Genomic DNA, 18651 nt, shown 5'->3' with positions numbered 1-18651 from the left:
AAAAGGTCCAAAATTAGCGGTTTAAACAGACTTTCAAGTGTTCGAGTCCTTTGTAATCCGTTCCAGCAGTCAAGCCTGCCCCGCCTCCAGAGTACCGGCCAATGACGGTATCCACAGCTAATGTGGAAATAATCCCTCCGAGAGCGAGCACCAGTTAAGATCATTCGCCAACCAGCTAACCCATGTCATCACTGACATTTTCAACAGTGTGTCCCCGCCTGCTTCAACCCGTTTACCTAAAAAAAAGTGTCCCTCAACCCCATTCTGATGAAGTGCTTTGAGAAACTGGTTCCCCACGGCATCAAAAAACAACATCTAAGCCAGCCTGGATGGACCCTCACCAGTTTGCATACAGAGCCAACAGGTCCACAGAGGGATGGCGTCACCATTCAAAACAATCTCCCCCACAAAACTGAGTGAGTTCCTCACTCTGTAACTGGTTATTAAGCCCAGGCAATTTGGATTGGCAGACACACCACCTCCACTACCGGAGCTCCCCAGGGTGGTGTGCTCAGCCCCCTCCTGTTGACGCTGCAAACCCACGACTGCTACCCCCGACAAGCAAGAGAGTCTGTTTGCCGATGACGCTTCCGCCATCAGCCGGATTACAAACAACGATGAGACTTCATATCGAGAGGGAATCAACAATCTAGCAGAGTGGTGCTCAGAGAACTTCCTACTGCTCAACATCAGTAAAACCAAGGAGCTGATTGTTGATTTTAGAAAAAAAGTTCCAGTTCAGTATTTACTCGGGCCGCATCAAGAATGTGTGAGTGATTTGGTGAGATGAGTAGTAGCTTTCAACCAGAGAGGAGTGTGATATACCAAGGCAGGAGTTTAATAGGATACATTCGCAAACAATGGTGGTTTGTAGTTCTCTTCTTGTTGCTAGTGAGGTGGAGGAGTTCAGGATATCAACATAGTCAGTCATGATGGTCGACAAAAAGAGGGAAAAAATGCACATATAAAAATGTATCATCTTTATAAACTCAAGTTTTCAGAATAGTGTGAAAGGCTCCTTTTTTTTTTTAAAACGGGAATGTTGCTGCAGACAACCAGTTTGTAATACCGCCAATATATAAATATTGCTTAATATAATACTTGTTACCTCCTTCGGCAATATGTGGCAGACATTTATTTAAATGAAAATCTTTAAAGGGCCACAAATGTTTAACGCAACATGCCTGCTGTCTGCATCAATCACACTTCATTAAAGAAGCACACAAAGCTAATTTTCCATCTTTATTTATAGTAAAAATACTTTAGATACATACAAGCTGTACATAAACTGTCTCAAGAAACATCAAAGTCTTCTTATGGAAAAAGAAAACTGGTAAAATGAACAAGATACAAGGCAACAAAAAAGATGAGAACAATCTAAACGTTTTCAAAAAGTGTGCAAGTGAAAGGCATTCGTTTTCACAATGTTGATTTCTTCTCTCGTCACGCCACTTAGATACTCAATTTAAAATTCATATATTTTAGGTGAATTTTACCATGTTTTCTTTCCAATGTTGAATCTCTCATTCAATATTTAGCAAGATCAATTTCTTCCTCAGTTTTTCAAACATAAGATTAAGTCAACTTCTCCCTGTATCATTGGACTTGTGACCTTAACAGCACAAAGCCCTGTAAAGCCGAACCCTCGCGTGGCTGAATAAAGCCTTATAAAATACCAACGGTGGAGAGCTGAACATGCCTCTCATGTGTCTGTCATGTGACGTTTTGTTACAGTGTGCGCACCAGTTCTGGTTTCTCTCAGCGATACAAGAGCACTGAGCTGGTTTCTCTACCTACCTGACAAAACCAGAAGGTGACGTTCACGTGGCCCTGCTGCGTTTAGCGATTTGGTCATCGGTTTATGCTTAAAGTAACAACTGAAGGCGGCTCTGGCGATTGATGAACCGTTGGCGACATGTTTGTGCATTACATTAGCTGCCTCATCCTACGCTTTATTACTTTTTAGTGATTATTCCAGGTCTGGCGAAAAATACAAGCTTGAGAGAGCATTGTATCCCTGGCCACACAAACGCAGACCGGCATCACTGCAAAGTAAGCCTTTCCCCCTACAAACACTAATCTGTGAACAAACAAGAGGCTTACAAAATGAGTGAATCGATATCAAATGAAGAGGCTCACTTAAAAAGTCGTAAATGTGATAAAATATAAAACTTCTCTTCTCTGCATCTGCACACTGGCAATTTAGCTCATCATCAAGCCCACTTTTTTTTTTTTTTTTAATAAAAAACTATATCGTATACAATCATTTTTGCCCACCTGTAAATCAATTTGTGTGCACTAGTTGCCCTTCCCCCTCCATCTCCATCTCTATGAGATCGTTCTTTCTTGGTCTTGTCACTCAGAGTGCAGACACCTACTGTTTCAAACTGGCAGTGCTCCAATTTATCTCCCACCTCATCTGCTGATATTATCCTCCTTTCTCGCCTCCTGTACTGCAGCTCAAATGTCCGTGAGGCAGAAGTCTTGACATGTTGCCCGGGTTCCTCGTTCTCGGACGTCAGTGGCACCTCACTCGTTCAGGGATAAGATGATGTCATCCTCAAGGTCAGAGTTGTCGGAGCTGTCTGTTTGTGCGACAGACAAATGCAGATTCAGAAATGTGGGGATGCAGTGACTGCGGAGACTACGTCCGTTTTCTTTCTTTCAAATTCAAGCTTTCCCCGTCATTCTCGGGAATAAGCTAAGACAGCGGTTTTTAAATTCCACTGGGAAAGACAACTTTTCCTCACAGCGACCGGACAAGCATGACAATACAGAAACTTGACCAAACGTCAGACTGCCACTTTCTCCACTGTGCAAACAACGCACAAACGACCGCTAACATCTGGCTTTTGTCTTTGGTGAGAAAGTTACAACTGGCATTGGACAAATTAGTCTGCAGCACTGACGGGTATTTTTAGGCTGCCGCTCTTAAAGCAGCACTTGAGCATCGTTCCAAAGTTAGCACGGAATTTAAAGAGAAACTGAGTGTTGCAGGGATGACGTATTTTTATAGGCCAACCGCAGAAGTTAGCATCACGCAGGTTCCCTCGACAAAAAGCCAATGGGATTTTTGGATTGTTTTTTTCATTACACGTTTTGGATGTTTCAAAAGAACACTGCTTTTCTGATTTTTGAACGCCAGAACTACAGTTTGTCTAATCTCAAATCATCATCTCTCTAAAGAAAGGTGTCATTTGTGTCTGGATTACTTTATGCATGTGGTTTAAGCCTAAATCTTTGCAGGTTTGAGATTAAGAACTTGTTATTTTGACAAGATCTGCAGATAAATTGACTTGTGTCACATCATATAGTGAAATCAGAAAGTAAAAGTATGAAAAATGATAGTACACATGCAGGATACCTCGTGCATAGCATGAGAGAGATATTCATCTACCAAGAACACGGCACAGAAAATTATAAAAAATACAGAAATAAATAACGGACACATGTTTCGGACATTTTCTAACTCAACAACATTGTGTAATAACCTGTAGACGCTCTCCATCACATGAACCACGACTCACCGTTGTCGCCATCCAGATCAACGTCGTCATTATCAGAGTCATCCTCGTCATTGTCATCATCGTCATCCCCAGCGTCAATGTCGTCTTCCAGAAGACGCGCCACCTCTTCATCAGAGGGAGAGAATTCCTCGTTCCCATCATCCTCTTCTTCATCGTCCTCATCCTCTCCGCCGCCGTTCTCTAGCTCGGCGATGAGGGGATCTGTATCCACGTCATCGTCTGAATCTTCGTCATCGTCTTCCTCTTGATCATCGTCCTCCTGGTGCACGGATGACAAAAAAAGAAAAAAGGTAAATTGCAATACTAGTAACAAAGAGGCGCTGAAATATTCTAATTTAAAAGAACAAAAGGTAGAACCTGATCCTCCTCATCCTCCTCTTCCTCTGCAAGTCTCTGCCGGCCAACTTCATAAAGCCTGCACACGGTGTCGGTGTTCACAGAGTCTTGGTTCTACGGGACAGGCAGCAGGAAAAAGACATCACAGTTGGTGATCATTAATGCTTCCTTTTAAATACATGAAAACCAAATGTAGCCAAAAACTGCATTCCAAAGCCCCATCATGATGGGAATTTACCTCAATCACAGCTAGATAGCAGTCTTTGGTATCAGTGCAAAGGTCAAAAATATTCCTCTTGACATCAATAGTGGCTGAGAAGAAAGCATAGAACAAGTTTAAAAGTCCATTTCTGAAGATATTTCACTAATTAAAATGGCTGGGAGAGTGGTCAAATATAACTTTTAGAGATGCATTGATCACATTTTTTTGCATCAGCTGATACTTAATGTTTTTGTCATTTTATTTTGTTATGGCAGATGATATAAAATACTTTTTTTGTATCCACTGTCCTCAAACGGGTCATAAATCCCTCACTCATATCCATTTTTATTGCTGTGAAAACATCTCTTCAAACAACTGTGTACGTTTTTTTGCTGATCCACACAGATCACAGATCAACTACGGGCTGTTAAACCACTATTTTTTAGTCATTAAACATGATTATCTCTTACTGCAGTGTATTATATATACACTCACAAGTGGGATCAAATGAAATTAAAAAACAGCTGAGAGCAGGACGCCTTACCGATGGGTTTGTAGTCCGTGGCATTGAAGGTCCTGAACGATGAACCAAATGGACTTTTCATCTGCATCTCCATCATGTCGTCTTCATCATCAGCCTGCAACATTGCTGCAAAACCAAAGAGCCAGAGGGTAAGTAAAAACTGCACACGGGCTCCTGAGAGGTCCAAGTGGTCATGAGCAGGACCGTTATGGCCCGCCCATGGCTCTTCCTGTGAGATGGCGTGAACCAGCTGGTTCTCTCTGTTGCCGATCCAACGCCGAGCCTTCAGCCCATATGGCTCTGAGTGGCGGTGGTAGGGAACACACACTCACACACACACACACACACACACACACACACACACCCCTCTACAGGCTCCATTCACACCTCTCTACAAACACACACATGCTCACTTTGCAGCATAATTAACCGCCTTTCACTCAAACACACCTTTCACACACTTGCACTGAACGTGGAGCGAGTTGCAGGCCTGCTGCCAAACGCTCTAAATTCCCCGGCGTGTTTCTGTATTTACCTCCATAGATGACGGTGCCATTGTTGTTGAAGACTATTCGGCACTGATCCAGAGCGGGAACTGTGTGGAGGAGGTGGAAGGTCCGCAGATCCCACTGAAATTCTGACTCAGGACCATGACACCGTTTTTCATTTGTATCAACTTAATCTGCTACGAATTTAATTACACAGTAATTAAAACCGTCCACTGGGTAATGAAATCAATTTTCGGTGCAATAAATATTTAATGTTTAGCAGTGAAATGAAAGCTCAACAGTTATCCCATCACTGGAGCGACTACAAACTCAAACACTGATACAATCTTTTTTTTTTAATGTTGGTCAGATTTATGAAATTTACTCATTATTTAGGTCTGCAAGTTGAAGTCAGCAGTTCATTAAAAAGACCGTATTTAGCAACATTTTGTTCACCATATAGTGATGTACATAAATGTTTTTTTTTTTTTAGAACTCATAGTTTTTAACCACCTATTCTACAAAAATGTAAGCACTTATTGTACTGCCTCACACTTTGTGAAAGGCCATCAATTATATTTTTAGCAACATCCAAGTGGCTCAAAGGGATGGTTATGTCTGTCATTCCACCACTTTGGTTCAGACTGAAATATCTCAACGACTACTGGATGGACTGTCATTACATGACAGTCCCCAAAAAAATAAAAAATAAAAAACCCTTACCTATAGCACTCTGATCATAGCACTGTCGCTCTTAAGGTACTACGTTACTCAGATGAGGACCTAACACTTGTTCTATTTTTAGCTCTTACTTTATCGGCAATGATACGTTGTGGTTTCCTTGTTTCCTTCTTTTGACAAATGTACTTATTGTAAGTCGCTTTGGACAAAAGCGTCTGCTAAATGACCTAAATGTAAATGTAATGTATTTAGCTCAGAGTGCATCACATAGTGGACACATGCAGACACTCTTGTTTGATGAGATTAGATTAGATTGTCGCTATGCCTGTTTGATTAATCGATTTTAAATCGTAATCGCGATTATGTAGTTAGGACGATGTTAAAAACGTGAAAATCGTAAAAATCGATATCGTTATTAATTATGTTTAATAAGAGCAAGGTTTGCACTCACATCCCAATGGGGAAATTATTTGCAAAATGTTCAATAAAAAACAGCATATTTGAAATAATTTCTTTGCCTTTTGTCATTTCACAAAATAATCGTAATCGAAAATCGGATTTTGAGAGAAGAAAATCGGGATTTTATTTTTGGGCAAAATCGAAGAGCCCTAGTTGTCGCCATCAACACAAAACAAAAACTCCTAATGTACTGTACTTTTTAGCATTGAAGTCTCAAGGATACAATTTCCGTGTTGACGATGACCTCCAGGCCGTTGGGATGGAACACGCCGCTGATATTCATGTTGAACTTGTCAAACTTGTGGATGGCCTGAGCCGTGCGCACGTCCCACAGCACGCCGTCATTCAGCACCAGGTCATCCGTTGGGTTGAAGGTGGCACAGTTCCTCTTGTAGTTGTTAGCCAAGTCTGGGTTGTTTAAAGTCAGAGTTACCTGGCCCGTCTGGATGTCATAAATCTGGACAAAGAGGCATTCACCATTCATGAATTTATCGTTTCATATCGTCACGTTAAAAAAAGAAAGCGCCGACATATACGTACCCGTGCTATGTGCTCTTTAGTCCCGATGACACGATCTTGTGATAGTTTACTGAATTCCACGTAATGGTCGCCCAGAAAAGAATGCCTGAAGATAACGAGAGCAACATTTAATCAAAAAACATGGAGCCAGCATAAAAGCTGAGTAGTTAAAAACGTATAATTGCTTAAAGAGAGAACAAATCTGAATCCATCGGCCCAGTAATGCTTTGGTTAAACTGTGCGGATGAATGATGACAAGTGCTCGTGTTCCATGAACTGAAGACTGCAGCCCTCAGGCTGATAGCGTGCATAATTAAACAGCATGTCATCTCCTTTCGGCAGCTCCCTCTTTTGACAACATAAAGCTGCTGTAACACTGGGCAGAGAGGACCACATACATGGAGGCAGGATCACAGACAGGCTTAAAGGGATAGTTTTTGAAGTAGGGTTGCATAAGGCACTTATCCATAGTCAGTGTATTACATACAGTAGGAGTATGGACAACTAAACCTGCAACTATAATAAATAAATGAGTCAAAGATAATAAAGAAAGAAATGTAGAAATAAAAGTCTTGATTATCAAATAAATGTGCAGGTTAATGTAAAAATAAATATGCAAAATACATAATATGTGGAATATGTATGTATTTGTCTGACAAATTACTTGTATCTTTATTTTATTTATTATAATGGCAGGTTTTGTCCTTCATATTGTACCAGCACAGGAGCAAACGAAATACTGCTGTGGACCGGGTCATCGACAAAACGTATTTTAACCACATAAAAAAAAGTTTTGGAAATATCAATATCAGTTAATTGCATGCTTTATTTAGAATATTTTTGCTTGTTTACTTCGCTGTCAGACAGCTTTACGGTTCTGATGGGAGTGAAGTCATTGCATCCATCATCTCTCGCAAAAGCGACCAGACTCCGTTTGAAAAAAAAAAAAAAATGTACCGTTGTATAACACGAGAGTTGCTGGTTGAGCACCGTCTTGATGAATTAGTTTGTGTTATTATAATGATTTTTGTTTGTTTGGATTCACCAAAGTCACAGAAATGAACTGCTGTAGACGAGCAAACATCTGGTCTTTGATTTGAGCGGACCGTCATCTAATGCAGGTAATACACTGATTATAGATACCTCATAGTACCTCACTTCATCCAAACTATCCCTTTAATTGAGCTGTCGATCGATGGTTCAACAGTATTCATGTCATACATGCTTTATTGCAATTTTGCACAGGAAATATTTCAATATCTATGAGTTTTAATGCAGTTTGTAAAAAAAAAAAAAAAAAAATTCTGTGTTTATTCCCCTTTAGAAACATCACCTACTTCATGATGAAGACTGATTTCATGCCCCACAGTGCAGACAGAGGGTAACTCCAAGAGGCCGACGTTAAGAGCAGAGAGCCATCCTAAAAACACAAAAATGTGATGGTTAAGGAACTCCTCCATACATGTTTTAAAACTTTTAAAAATACCCTGCTTGGAATAATAATAATACAATGTGATATGGTTTTATCACAACTAGTCGTTTACGCTTGTTTGAGGAAAAAAAAACTCAAGAATGTATGAATATTAAAATATTGTTCTTTTCAAAAGATGATCTGGTGTATGTAGGATATCTACTCTGTCACAGAAAAGTCCATTCTTAGTGTGTCTTAAACTCAGACATCCAAGTGAAGTAATAATTTGCAAAACACATTTTCGAGGAGAGGTGGTGGGCGGGGTTGAATATATTTCATAAGAGGAAACGTATGAATACATGCAGCAACAACAGTAAGACATAGCATAAAACTGTTTCTTTCTCTACGGACCCGTGAGGGCTCCAGGTGAGTGATGGCTGAACTGTGACAGCTGTAGCTGGCTTCCTCCTGGCCTGTAAACACATTGTAGAGTTTGAGCTGCCCTGTGCACGTCCCGAGCATCAGGAACCGCTCGCGAGCTGAGAAGGCACAACACATGAATCCGCTCTCATCCTCGTCCGCCTCTCTGAACACCGAGATGGGACGAAACCTGGGAAATGGAAAACAAAGCACGCAGAGAAATGATTTAGTAATCCCAAGTTGTGTTCAAGGAAGGAAACTTGGATCTACCAAAGCCACCTACCGGCTGAAGATGAGATGTCTGTCGAAGCAGCCTCCATCCACTCCCCCGTATTTGGGATATATAACCCTCCGTGTGTGGCGAGATGTAAAGTTGATGGGTGCTTGGCGTCTCTGTTTTGGCTCGGGGCATTGGTGTGGGGTGAATAGAGAGAAAGGCGGGCATGTCGCCACGGGGTTTTTACAGCGTGCGTGCTGTTCCCTCAGGTACTCCGTGATGATGCTGTCTAACGCAGGCGGGGACGGCAGGTGCCGGTCAAACTGCTTCTTCATGGCTGGACTCTGACTGAAGGCGCCGTGGTCAGACTTCTGTCTCAACACCCGAGGTTTCTTGCAGCTCGTCGTACCACACGCCGCTTGCCGTTCACGAGAGAAAATGATTCGACCGATGAGCGGGGAGCCATTGCTACAGGGCGGCACAGACGTGGAGGGAAAAGCAGTGGAAGAAGACACAGTGGGTTGTGACGTAGAGGGACGCGCTTGAGGATTGCTGGATCCTGGTGTGGATGATAGAGAGGGATGGTTTCCGAGTCTTGACCCAACGCCGTTGGCCAGCCGTGGGGTGCGGGGGAGCGTAGCAACAGGGGAGGCAGGTGGGGGAGGTACGACGGTAGGGAAAGCAGAAGCTGAAAGTGTAGAGTGAGACAGACATGCCATCGGGAGATCCGCCTCCTTGGAAAGCGTGGTGGCCGTGTCGTGAAGGCCTTTGGTCACCAGGTGGTTCCTTATAAGCAGCAGCAGCTCTTTCTCTGGAAAGGAGATCCTGGACTTGGCGACGACACTGGCCCGCTGCAGCCAGGCCAGAGACACGTCCGTACCGATCAGCAACGGTTTCCCAGAGATCCTTTCTATCAGCTCAGCTGCGAACTTGCAGAACTTGACGTGTTCACTGCGTTTGTCCTGGAGCAGGGGCTCTTTCATGAGCTGCTGGATGTGTCCGCTGCTGAACAACGGCAGCTTGCTGATGATTTGTCTGACGGAGCTGGAGCGCGACAGACCCACCAGAGCCTTACAGGCCAGAGCTCGGATCTGATCTGCATCTGTAATGGGCATCTTCACCGTCAGCAGGGACAGCAGCACCTATAGGACGGACGCAGGATGAGAGTTCAAAACATTTACTGACACAACGAAAGGGCCAAACTGACCCAGCAGCATCCCAGTTGCAAAAATGATAAGCTGCTATCTTACTTAGTGCAGGAAACAGAACCCTTCCTTAAAAGAGCATGAGAAAAACAAATGTCCCTCAATGCTTTGCTCGGGCAACACACAAGGACATTCCCAACGGAGGGGTTTCTATCCATCTAGTCAACTTTTATACAGAGATTTGGCCTTGATTAAATTTACAGAAATAACAAAACATTTAAACCAGTGATCTTGTGTTCTCCTCACGTTTTATCTTTACATCAACTAGTTTAGTTGACTTCTAAATCCCAATTTTACAGCCTGACATGTAATTGCATATAAACCCTATGCTAGATGAATGCATCCTTGTGTTATGCAGGGAACATATTTCTATTGCTGCCCGTGACTAAGCATTTCATAATGTCTGGCCAGTTTTCCTTGCAATGTCCCTGCATGTGAAAGTGATGCCGAACCCCAAATTTCCTTCTGTGCATGTCAGTGCATTGCATTACAGTCTGTTTACCACTGCAGCGCTTCGCAGCAACTGTCACGCTGCACAAATAGGTCTCGAAAGTCCACCCACTGCCGTCTTACAGGATGAGCAGAAAGACTTTGCGGGAGGGCTGGGAGATATGGCTGAAATCTTCCTGCCCAGTGAGTCATTTCATATTGATAACTATATATATATATATATATATATATATATATATATATATATATAAATCACGACAAAGCCTGTTTTCTGCTAATTCAATAAATGAATAGTCTATGGTAAAAACAATTTGCATACTCCTGTGTGAATTAAGGAATACAACAATTTCAAGTGAAATTAAAGAGAAAAAAATATACATTCCCAGCTATATTCTAACTATGTTTACATGCATGTATCACGATAGCTTGATCCAGCCCTACTTTGAGGTCACGTTTTGTCAGTGTTTTACAAAAGGTCAATCCACACGGGCTTTGGTGACCGGAACAAGTGAACCGTACCTTGATGCCGTTGTTGGACTGCACCACATTCCACATCTTGGTGAGCACACTCTCGCTGGCTTTGGTCTGCTGAGGCAGGCGGCGGCGGGGGGTGCCCGCGATGAACTTGCCGATGCTGGACATGCGTTTGTCCGGAGCACAGACGCAGTTGATGACGACCTGCAGAGCCGACTTCTGAATGTCGGCGTCATTTACAAATACCTCTCCCTCTGCCACTGCCAGGACTATGCTCATTCCTGAGAGGGGGAACAAACACGACGATGAAATGAAAAATCTTAAAAATAACACTTGGAGTTGTGCCATCTCTCAGCAGAGCTGGGCAGAGACTTTATGAAATAAACAAAATAAAGCCACTGCGTGTTATTACATTCTGTGGAGAGTGATAATAATTTAACTTTATTACACAACCTTTCCAAAAAAGCAACCACTCAACCTTAATGCTCATGTATAATGGGACACCAGACCAGTGCACTACGGACTTATTCACAATAACAGCTGCTCAGCCAATATTCTGTCCGGCATGCTGCTTGAATGTGTTTGTGACTATTGGCCGTATATAATTAGTTTTACATTGTTGTTTCACATACAATAAAACACTGTGACAACACCCACCGACAGTGGAAACAGTGGATCCTCCTTCATCAAGCACAGCAACAGCCTCAGACAACAGCAGCTGGGTCTTTGGAACAACTGTGAGGATGCTCAGGATGTCGAGAGCATAACGCACTGTGTCGCTCCTACAGGGAGAGAAAAATTCATCATTATATCACAGTGTTGAAGCACTTGAGAAGGGTCTTGGTCTCGAGAGCGGTCACCGTGAAGGTTTCAAACTTGTTTCTGCTGAATTTTCACTGGATTTTACTTAGATCTGTCAAGGCCACAACTGCGGGTGATATCACTTAATTGCCTGTTCGTTGTCTGATTTATTAACATCATTACTATGATTATAGAAAACAAAAAGAAAATTCAGACAAAAAAAAATTCACCTCTGCAATTCTTTGGGAATCATTTGTTTTCTGTAGGTGTTTTTTTAATAGGGAATTCAGATCAATTTGAGGAGTGCATTTTCCAAATTTTAAGTTTGTCTTGACTACAACACTGTTATATTTTATTATCAAATCATTATATCACCACATAACACATCACAAATCACTGAATAAATGGAAGTGAGAACTGCTCTTTGTGTAAAAAGAAATGTGAAAAGGAAAAGGCGACTGATCAACAAGAACAAAATTATAATTCCCTGTCCGGTACATACCTGCCATAGTAGGTCCTCCAGTCGCAGGCGATGGAAATGAGCTGCAGGAGGAGTTGGACACACGACAGCTTGTGAAAGACCTCTGCTGGTTCCCAGTACAGTCGGAGTGGACCGTACTCGATCAGAAACTCCATCATTTCCACCACCTGCTCACGGCTATAGCTGACCGCCTGGAGAACGAGAACACACATGATCAGTACAGGAACGCAGACTCCTGCATTTAATTCACAACCACACAAAATATCTGTATGTGTTTTAATTTGGGGTTAACTAATAAATTGTCCATGTTAATCTCACTCATCCTTTGTCCGCTGTGTACCTTATAGTATGGTTGCGAGTGAATGGGGGCGCCTCCCTCTGTGCGCTGCAGGGACTGCTTCACCTGCTCCACCTTGATCGCCAGGTGGGCCTCAAAGTACCTGCGCAGTGCCATGCAGGTGTGCTTCGCCGTCTGCCTGCTGGAGAAAATCTCATCATCGCTCAGCAGCGCTCCCTGGTCCTCAGGATTCAGGATCTCCAGTGTGCTAATCTAGGAACAGTCAGTTCATATTAAACATTAGTACACCTAAACCACCAAAATCTGTTATATTATGATGTCATACTGACAAGCTTGGCTTATCGGTTCTTGAAACATGTTGGATTTTCTGTGAATGACACAGATGGTTACAGCGAGGATCCCATGCAGCAGACTGCTGGTTCTTCCTACCAGATTGACGAGGCGTCGGAGTCCATCCTGCCTGTCGAAGAGCTCCAGGACGGCACGGAAAGAGAAGGAGATGGAGAAGAACATGGTGGCGTGGCAGCAGCCGGACGCATGTGAGCATTCTAGCAGCCACAGCGTGTAACCAACCACATCTGACAGGATGGAGTGGGGCAACATGCACACCTGGAGACGAAAGGACACACCTATGAATACATATGTGCACTGGAACTAGAGCTATGCAATACCGACACAACCGGGTGTCATTCATCAGCAAATATTTCAATATTAATTCGATTTTTTTAAAATAATAAATATAAATGCTTATTCACTAAATTTCTCTGGATATAATCCCAACAGAAAAGTTAAGGGTCCAGTAAGATTGTTTATTCCCAGGATATTTGATTTCTGCATTACCTCTAATTTACAAACATCTTGTGCTTAAGTTTTTGTTATCAAGAATTAATTCTACCGATGTCACATAACCATTCATGCTGTATTACATTAAGGGGTGTATTTATAGATTTAGCCTGAGTATCAGCACAAGCTGCTTTTCAAATCTTCATCCAAAATTTCAGACTGCAAATTCTCCTTCCAGCCTTTCAACTTAGACTGTTACATATAGCACGTTTCATGCAGAGGTGCAGCCAAATTTTGTTGCGTATGACACGTTTACACACAACACATTTTTGAGCAAGAGGATTTATATAGTGAAGCCAAAAAGGTAGATGTGGTTGGTGTTGATGTAACTTATGAAGAACAGACGGACAAGCCGATGTGTGTCTATTATGTACCCTTTCCATGGCGTCCTGGTTGTAGGCTAGGTAGTAGAGGCACAGAGACACTCCGGTAGCAGCCATAGATGGCCTGGGGATTTCCAGCAACTTCTGAACTCCTCCGTGAGCCACGAACTCTGCAGCAAACTTCTTGTGCAGCAGCAGAGAAGCCAGGTACTGCAAGAAGATAGAAGAGTAGAGGACTGAGTCAGAAGAGCTTGACCTTGTGTTTCTGCACCATGGGAGGGTCAACAAGGGCAAGATGTTGTTTACCTTAAGAGCCTCGAAAGTGAGCTGCACGTCATTGGTCTGCTTCAGATCCATATAATGCATGAGCAGCTCACGAGCCCCCATCTGCATGAACACCGCCAGCAGCTGCAGGAGGGAGGAGGGATGGACATTGAGAGCACATAAATCATATTAATTGTTTTTTTTACTATGGAAGCCTGTAAACGGCTAGTTGCTGCATCTAATGTTAGACACACAACAGCCTGCGAGTCTTTGATAATTTCCTGTACTGACTGAATATACAGGAGGTGACCCATCAAAACCGTTCTTTCATAGTGTGAGAACAGAACACAATAATTTGTTTCATCGTAATTGAACTGTTAGTGATCTTCTGCATATTGACAATAAAAGGCGTTTCCGAGTAGTTTCCAGGACCTGAGAAATGCAAATGTCTCCAAAAGTAAAACATTTTTGATATCAAATCAAAGGGGTTTTTCTATGGTGTTCCTCAACGTCTCGGTGTCTTAATTTGGCATTTGGATCAATTGGTTGTCAAAGATATTTAAATTTAGCACCAAATCTGTGTAACAAATGGTGTGAACGCTTAAACAGCTGCAACAACTGATGAGACCTAATAGAGCATGGGAATAGCCATCATATACTTCCATCATAATATTGTAAGCCCTAATACACTTTCACAATTAATTTTAATTAATTACTATTAATATCTGATTTATGACTAGATCCACTTGACACACACTGCTGAGCTGCATCACAAATTAATCTTCAGGTGCAGAACACTTTTTCTATGCAGCATGTAAAGTTCACATTTTGATCTACCCCTGTTCACCACCCCTAGTCCCTGAAATAATATAAGGGGGCAGGATGGCAAGGATGGCAAGAGGTTAAGGAAGTCTGACATCTACTGGTAAGTCTGTGACAAGACAAGGAAAATGCACAACTTGAATAAAGTGGTAAACAATGCACATCTACATGCTGCAAAACAGCCTTTCACCATCCACTGTGTAGACCGATGGCAACGGACATACCTCTTGATACTCCCCCAGAGGTGTGAGATATTGCAGGATGAGTCTCTGCTCGATCTCTGGGGTCAGAGGGTACAGATGATAATTGTTGCCAATCACCCAGGGGCTCATCTCAGACCAGCTGCTGTTGGAAAGCTCACTGAAGTTCCTGTCGGGGTCTGGCAAAGAGAAATTTAGCTTCTGTTTTAAGGTCCTGCCGCTCTCCCTCTCCACCTTCCGTTTTAGGTAACTGCTGCCATCAGACACGCCTTGGTGAATCAGGGAACCGGGGGCAGACATGGGCTTCATCATGGTCTTAACTGCCAAGTTGGCACGGCTGCTGGTCTTATGGAGGGAGTTGAGTCGGAACGAAAGCTCGTTTTCAGACTCGATGGGTGAAAAGGGAATTTCACCATCCTCATCTGGCCCCGTCCCCTCCCTTTCAGCTCCGTTTCTCCCCGGTGTGAAGGGCTTCTCTTCAAAGCCGCCGTCAACCGTCTCCTCGTCCAAAGGTAGCAACGGCTCACTCAAACTCTTCCTGGGGCTGGGTCGTTTGATATCCCTTTTATTCTCAGCATCCTTATCCTGAAGCTCACGCAACCGATGCAGCATCAAAGGCACCTGTCAAAAAGAGGCATGGAAAAACAAGTTGATGGAAAGTTGCTTCTTCACGTCACCTCCTGATGGTGAGCAAACTGCTCTGATGCTCTGTGGGATAACACAATTCTATCAGTTGTTGCAAATCGCTTGGCTGTCACCATGTACTTTCTCATTATTCATTCAAACAAAACTTGACATTTGAGGCAGCAGAATCCCCAACTGACCAAAACAGAGTTCTCTTCCCTGTAGTTGGCTGCAATGTCCTGGTTCTCCATAGCGCCGGCCAACAAGCCTGTGGCATAGATTCTGAGGGGCTGCTCGGCCTCCTGAGCCCACTTAAACAGCCTTTCAACGATGCCCTCCTGAAAAGCACAAACACAGGAGGATGGTGAAAATATGTAGAGAAAGAAGTATATGAACAGATTTTTAGTCAGAAAAATATATTCAGTAAGTTATCTTTTAAAAGTCTATTGAAAAAAAAAAAAAAAAAAAAAAAAAGGATCAGGTATGTCCTCAGCGTGGCGGACAAAGTGTAATGAACTTGCAGGTTGGACTGTGACTCCGCAAACAAAAACGACATTTTCCAAAAGCAACTTCTGTTGTCTCTACTAGTTATCTTAATTTGATGACGTTGGTTTTTTGTACCATTGACTCAGTAATAATCTTACTTTGTTACTCTACTCTGCTTTTCAACCAAAACTACCCAAGCATCCTCCCTTTTCCTTCTGTGCCATTTAATTTTCATTTGTTTTTATACCAAATAATCCAGTGTGGCTGTCACAAGGGGAAATAAGAACTCTTCCCATTTTTATGGAGCTTCCTGTTTGTTGATGTGATTGACTCCTTTATGTCAGCATGATAAACATGAATGTATATTACTCAGTGTATTACGCAGTGGACCTTTAACCTCGAAATACAATATATTGGATTTACAAACTACAAGAATCTTACAGCTGAAATTAATTAAACACATTGTATGAAATGAGAAAAAAAAAAAAAAAAAAACGAAATTCTGTTATCTTATCATGACCTCAGATATAACCCACTTTTTCCTGAAAGACTACAGCAGTCTCCAGTCCAGGCATGATGTTCTGAAGCAGACGGCAAGCTGCTGCATTGAGGGAAAATTCTCGGCTGGTCATCACATAGCTGTTCACCAACTACAAAAGGGGAGAAAACATTAATATCTCACTCAGACGCTATAAATTCCCCCTTATTTCCATGAAAACATTCTCCATGAAGTCCATCTATTCTTACTGTGTTCATAAAGTCGTCATTCTTGAACAGGATCTTGAGCAGGTGCCCTAACACGCATTCTGGATCAGCTCTCCCTGGTGGCCAAGAGTGAAATGTCAAAAACATGCATTATATTCAAATCTCCAGTAAACTTCCCATTATGTGTTCTTTTTGTTTCATACCAGGGTGTCGATCATCAAACGGATCTGGGTCTGCTTTGTGGTACTCCTCTGTCTCTTTCTCGACGAGCTCTGAAATTCTGAAAGTCGCAGCACATCAACACATTTAGTATCTTTAAGCCACATAATGTGATACATTAATATTAATGTCCACTTTCACAGAGTAAAATCCTTTCACCAATCCTGATCATAACGACCAATTTTAACCCTTTAAATACCAGTTGTTTACATTATGCCACTGTTTTTTTTTTTATAAATTAGAATTATTTTGTGTATACTAAATATGAGGGTGATTATTTTATTCTTGTCAGTCTCGGATGTCAATGAGTTGAAGCTATGGCTCTCCATTTAAAGCCTGATATCATAAAATATGTGTATGCTGTAATGACCTAATAATAATAATAAAAATTACCTATAATGTTTTAATGGCTTTCAATGGGGGACATTTTTTGTCCTTAAGGTTATGAGTGTCTGTGTTTTTGCTACACAGTTAGTTATAGGCTAATATAGGAGGTGAGCTTACCAACATGTATGCCAAATATTAAATAATCAAATATTTAAAAAGCCACATATGTCCCAAATCATGCGAGAGGCTTAAATACAGAAGAAGCAAAGCTGCTTACTTGGTGAGGATGTTAACCAGCTCCTGTGTGCTGCCTTGTTGCTCCCTCTCCCACTGTTCCAGTAGAGCAGTCAGCTCTGCCTTGGAGTCCACACTGGCAGATGCCGACGCCATAGCCCAGCCTGTCAGGGTGGCATGTACTCAATATGTATTCATCTCATTAACAACACATTCTTTACAATTCAGTCAACACACGTCCGCTTTCCCTGGTGCTTATAACAAACGGTGTTGTCCTAAAGTTAAAGAGCAAACACCACCGATACGCACAGACAGGAAAGCATGCTTGTAGTCAAATGATAAATCGTTAAACTAATCTGAGAAGCAGATAACGCTCCATTGCTTCGCTAACGTGAAACAACGTGAGTGTGCGCAGGTGCAGCGGCTCTCCGAGGACTGCAGCTGTCAAACGCGTTGGGGACCGTTACTTTTCTAGTTAGCATAACGATTAAAAACGTATTCAAACGTCGCGTCTCGTTTCATTGGGGGACAACAATCAAAGCTCGACACTTCCTACAGTCGCTTATAGCCGATACTCACTGCACCAGGCAACAGCGCAACTCAGTCCTGCCTGTTGCGGTGTTTGGTTAGCTAGACTGTGGCTAAACAAGGAAGCTAATATCCTTAGCTCGCTAGCGACACCCTTAAAAGTGGCCACTTTTGAACCCCAGTGCTGTAGTTGACGTTAAGCCCGAGCTGCACAGACAAGTGCAGGTACTTGTGTGGGATTCATGTATACTTAAACCAAAGGAACCTGCCTGTACATGTTACCCCCCCTCTAGCACTAAGGCATTAGCTAGCAGCACCACAGGTAAACCTGGCTACTTCGCTAGCATGCTAACTTTACCTCGTTGCTCCACTCAGTTCTTCTCCGCTTATACCAGATTTACCAAGACTTGTATCCACCGATATCAGCCCAGACTTGATTTGCTCCTTGGTGGATACCTACGTATCGATCGGCGTTTCACAGACAAAGCTTAATCTGCTTTATTGTCGCTTTGTGTTCACGGTTTATTATCATTATGGCGAACACGTTCCTCACGTCATTTCATGAGCGACGGTCCACTTTTAAT

At 42.5% G+C, this 18651-nt stretch overlaps 1 protein-coding gene across 1 annotated transcript; it reads right to left on the bottom strand.

The window, feature by feature from the left end:
- Positions 1-1228: 1228 nt before the first annotated feature.
- Positions 1229-18621, bottom strand: dcaf1 (ddb1 and cul4 associated factor 1). Its single transcript, XM_084015815.1, has 25 exons — positions 18426-18621; positions 17583-17703; positions 16963-17039; positions 16802-16875; positions 16591-16704; positions 15769-15906; positions 14969-15565; positions 13965-14066; positions 13710-13868; positions 12922-13101; positions 12535-12744; positions 12216-12385; positions 11570-11694; positions 10958-11193; positions 8850-9925; positions 8558-8756; positions 8073-8155; positions 6757-6841; positions 6440-6673; positions 5124-5217; positions 4610-4714; positions 4102-4175; positions 3885-3977; positions 3528-3786; positions 1229-2585 (listed from the first exon to the last, which is right to left on the bottom strand). Exons 2-25 carry the CDS (start codon positions 17693-17695, stop codon positions 2530-2532), a joined length of 4653 nt encoding a protein of 1550 aa, XP_083871941.1. The 5' UTR covers positions 17696-17703; positions 18426-18621; the 3' UTR covers positions 1229-2529.
- Positions 18622-18651: the final 30 nt, after the last annotated feature.

This window comes from Eutrigla gurnardus (genome assembly GCF_963514095.1).
Source record: "Eutrigla gurnardus genome assembly, chromosome: 8".
NCBI classification, from domain to species: domain Eukaryota; kingdom Metazoa; phylum Chordata; class Actinopteri; order Perciformes; family Triglidae; genus Eutrigla; species Eutrigla gurnardus.
This window is presented reverse-complemented; position numbering and strand designations above follow the sequence as displayed.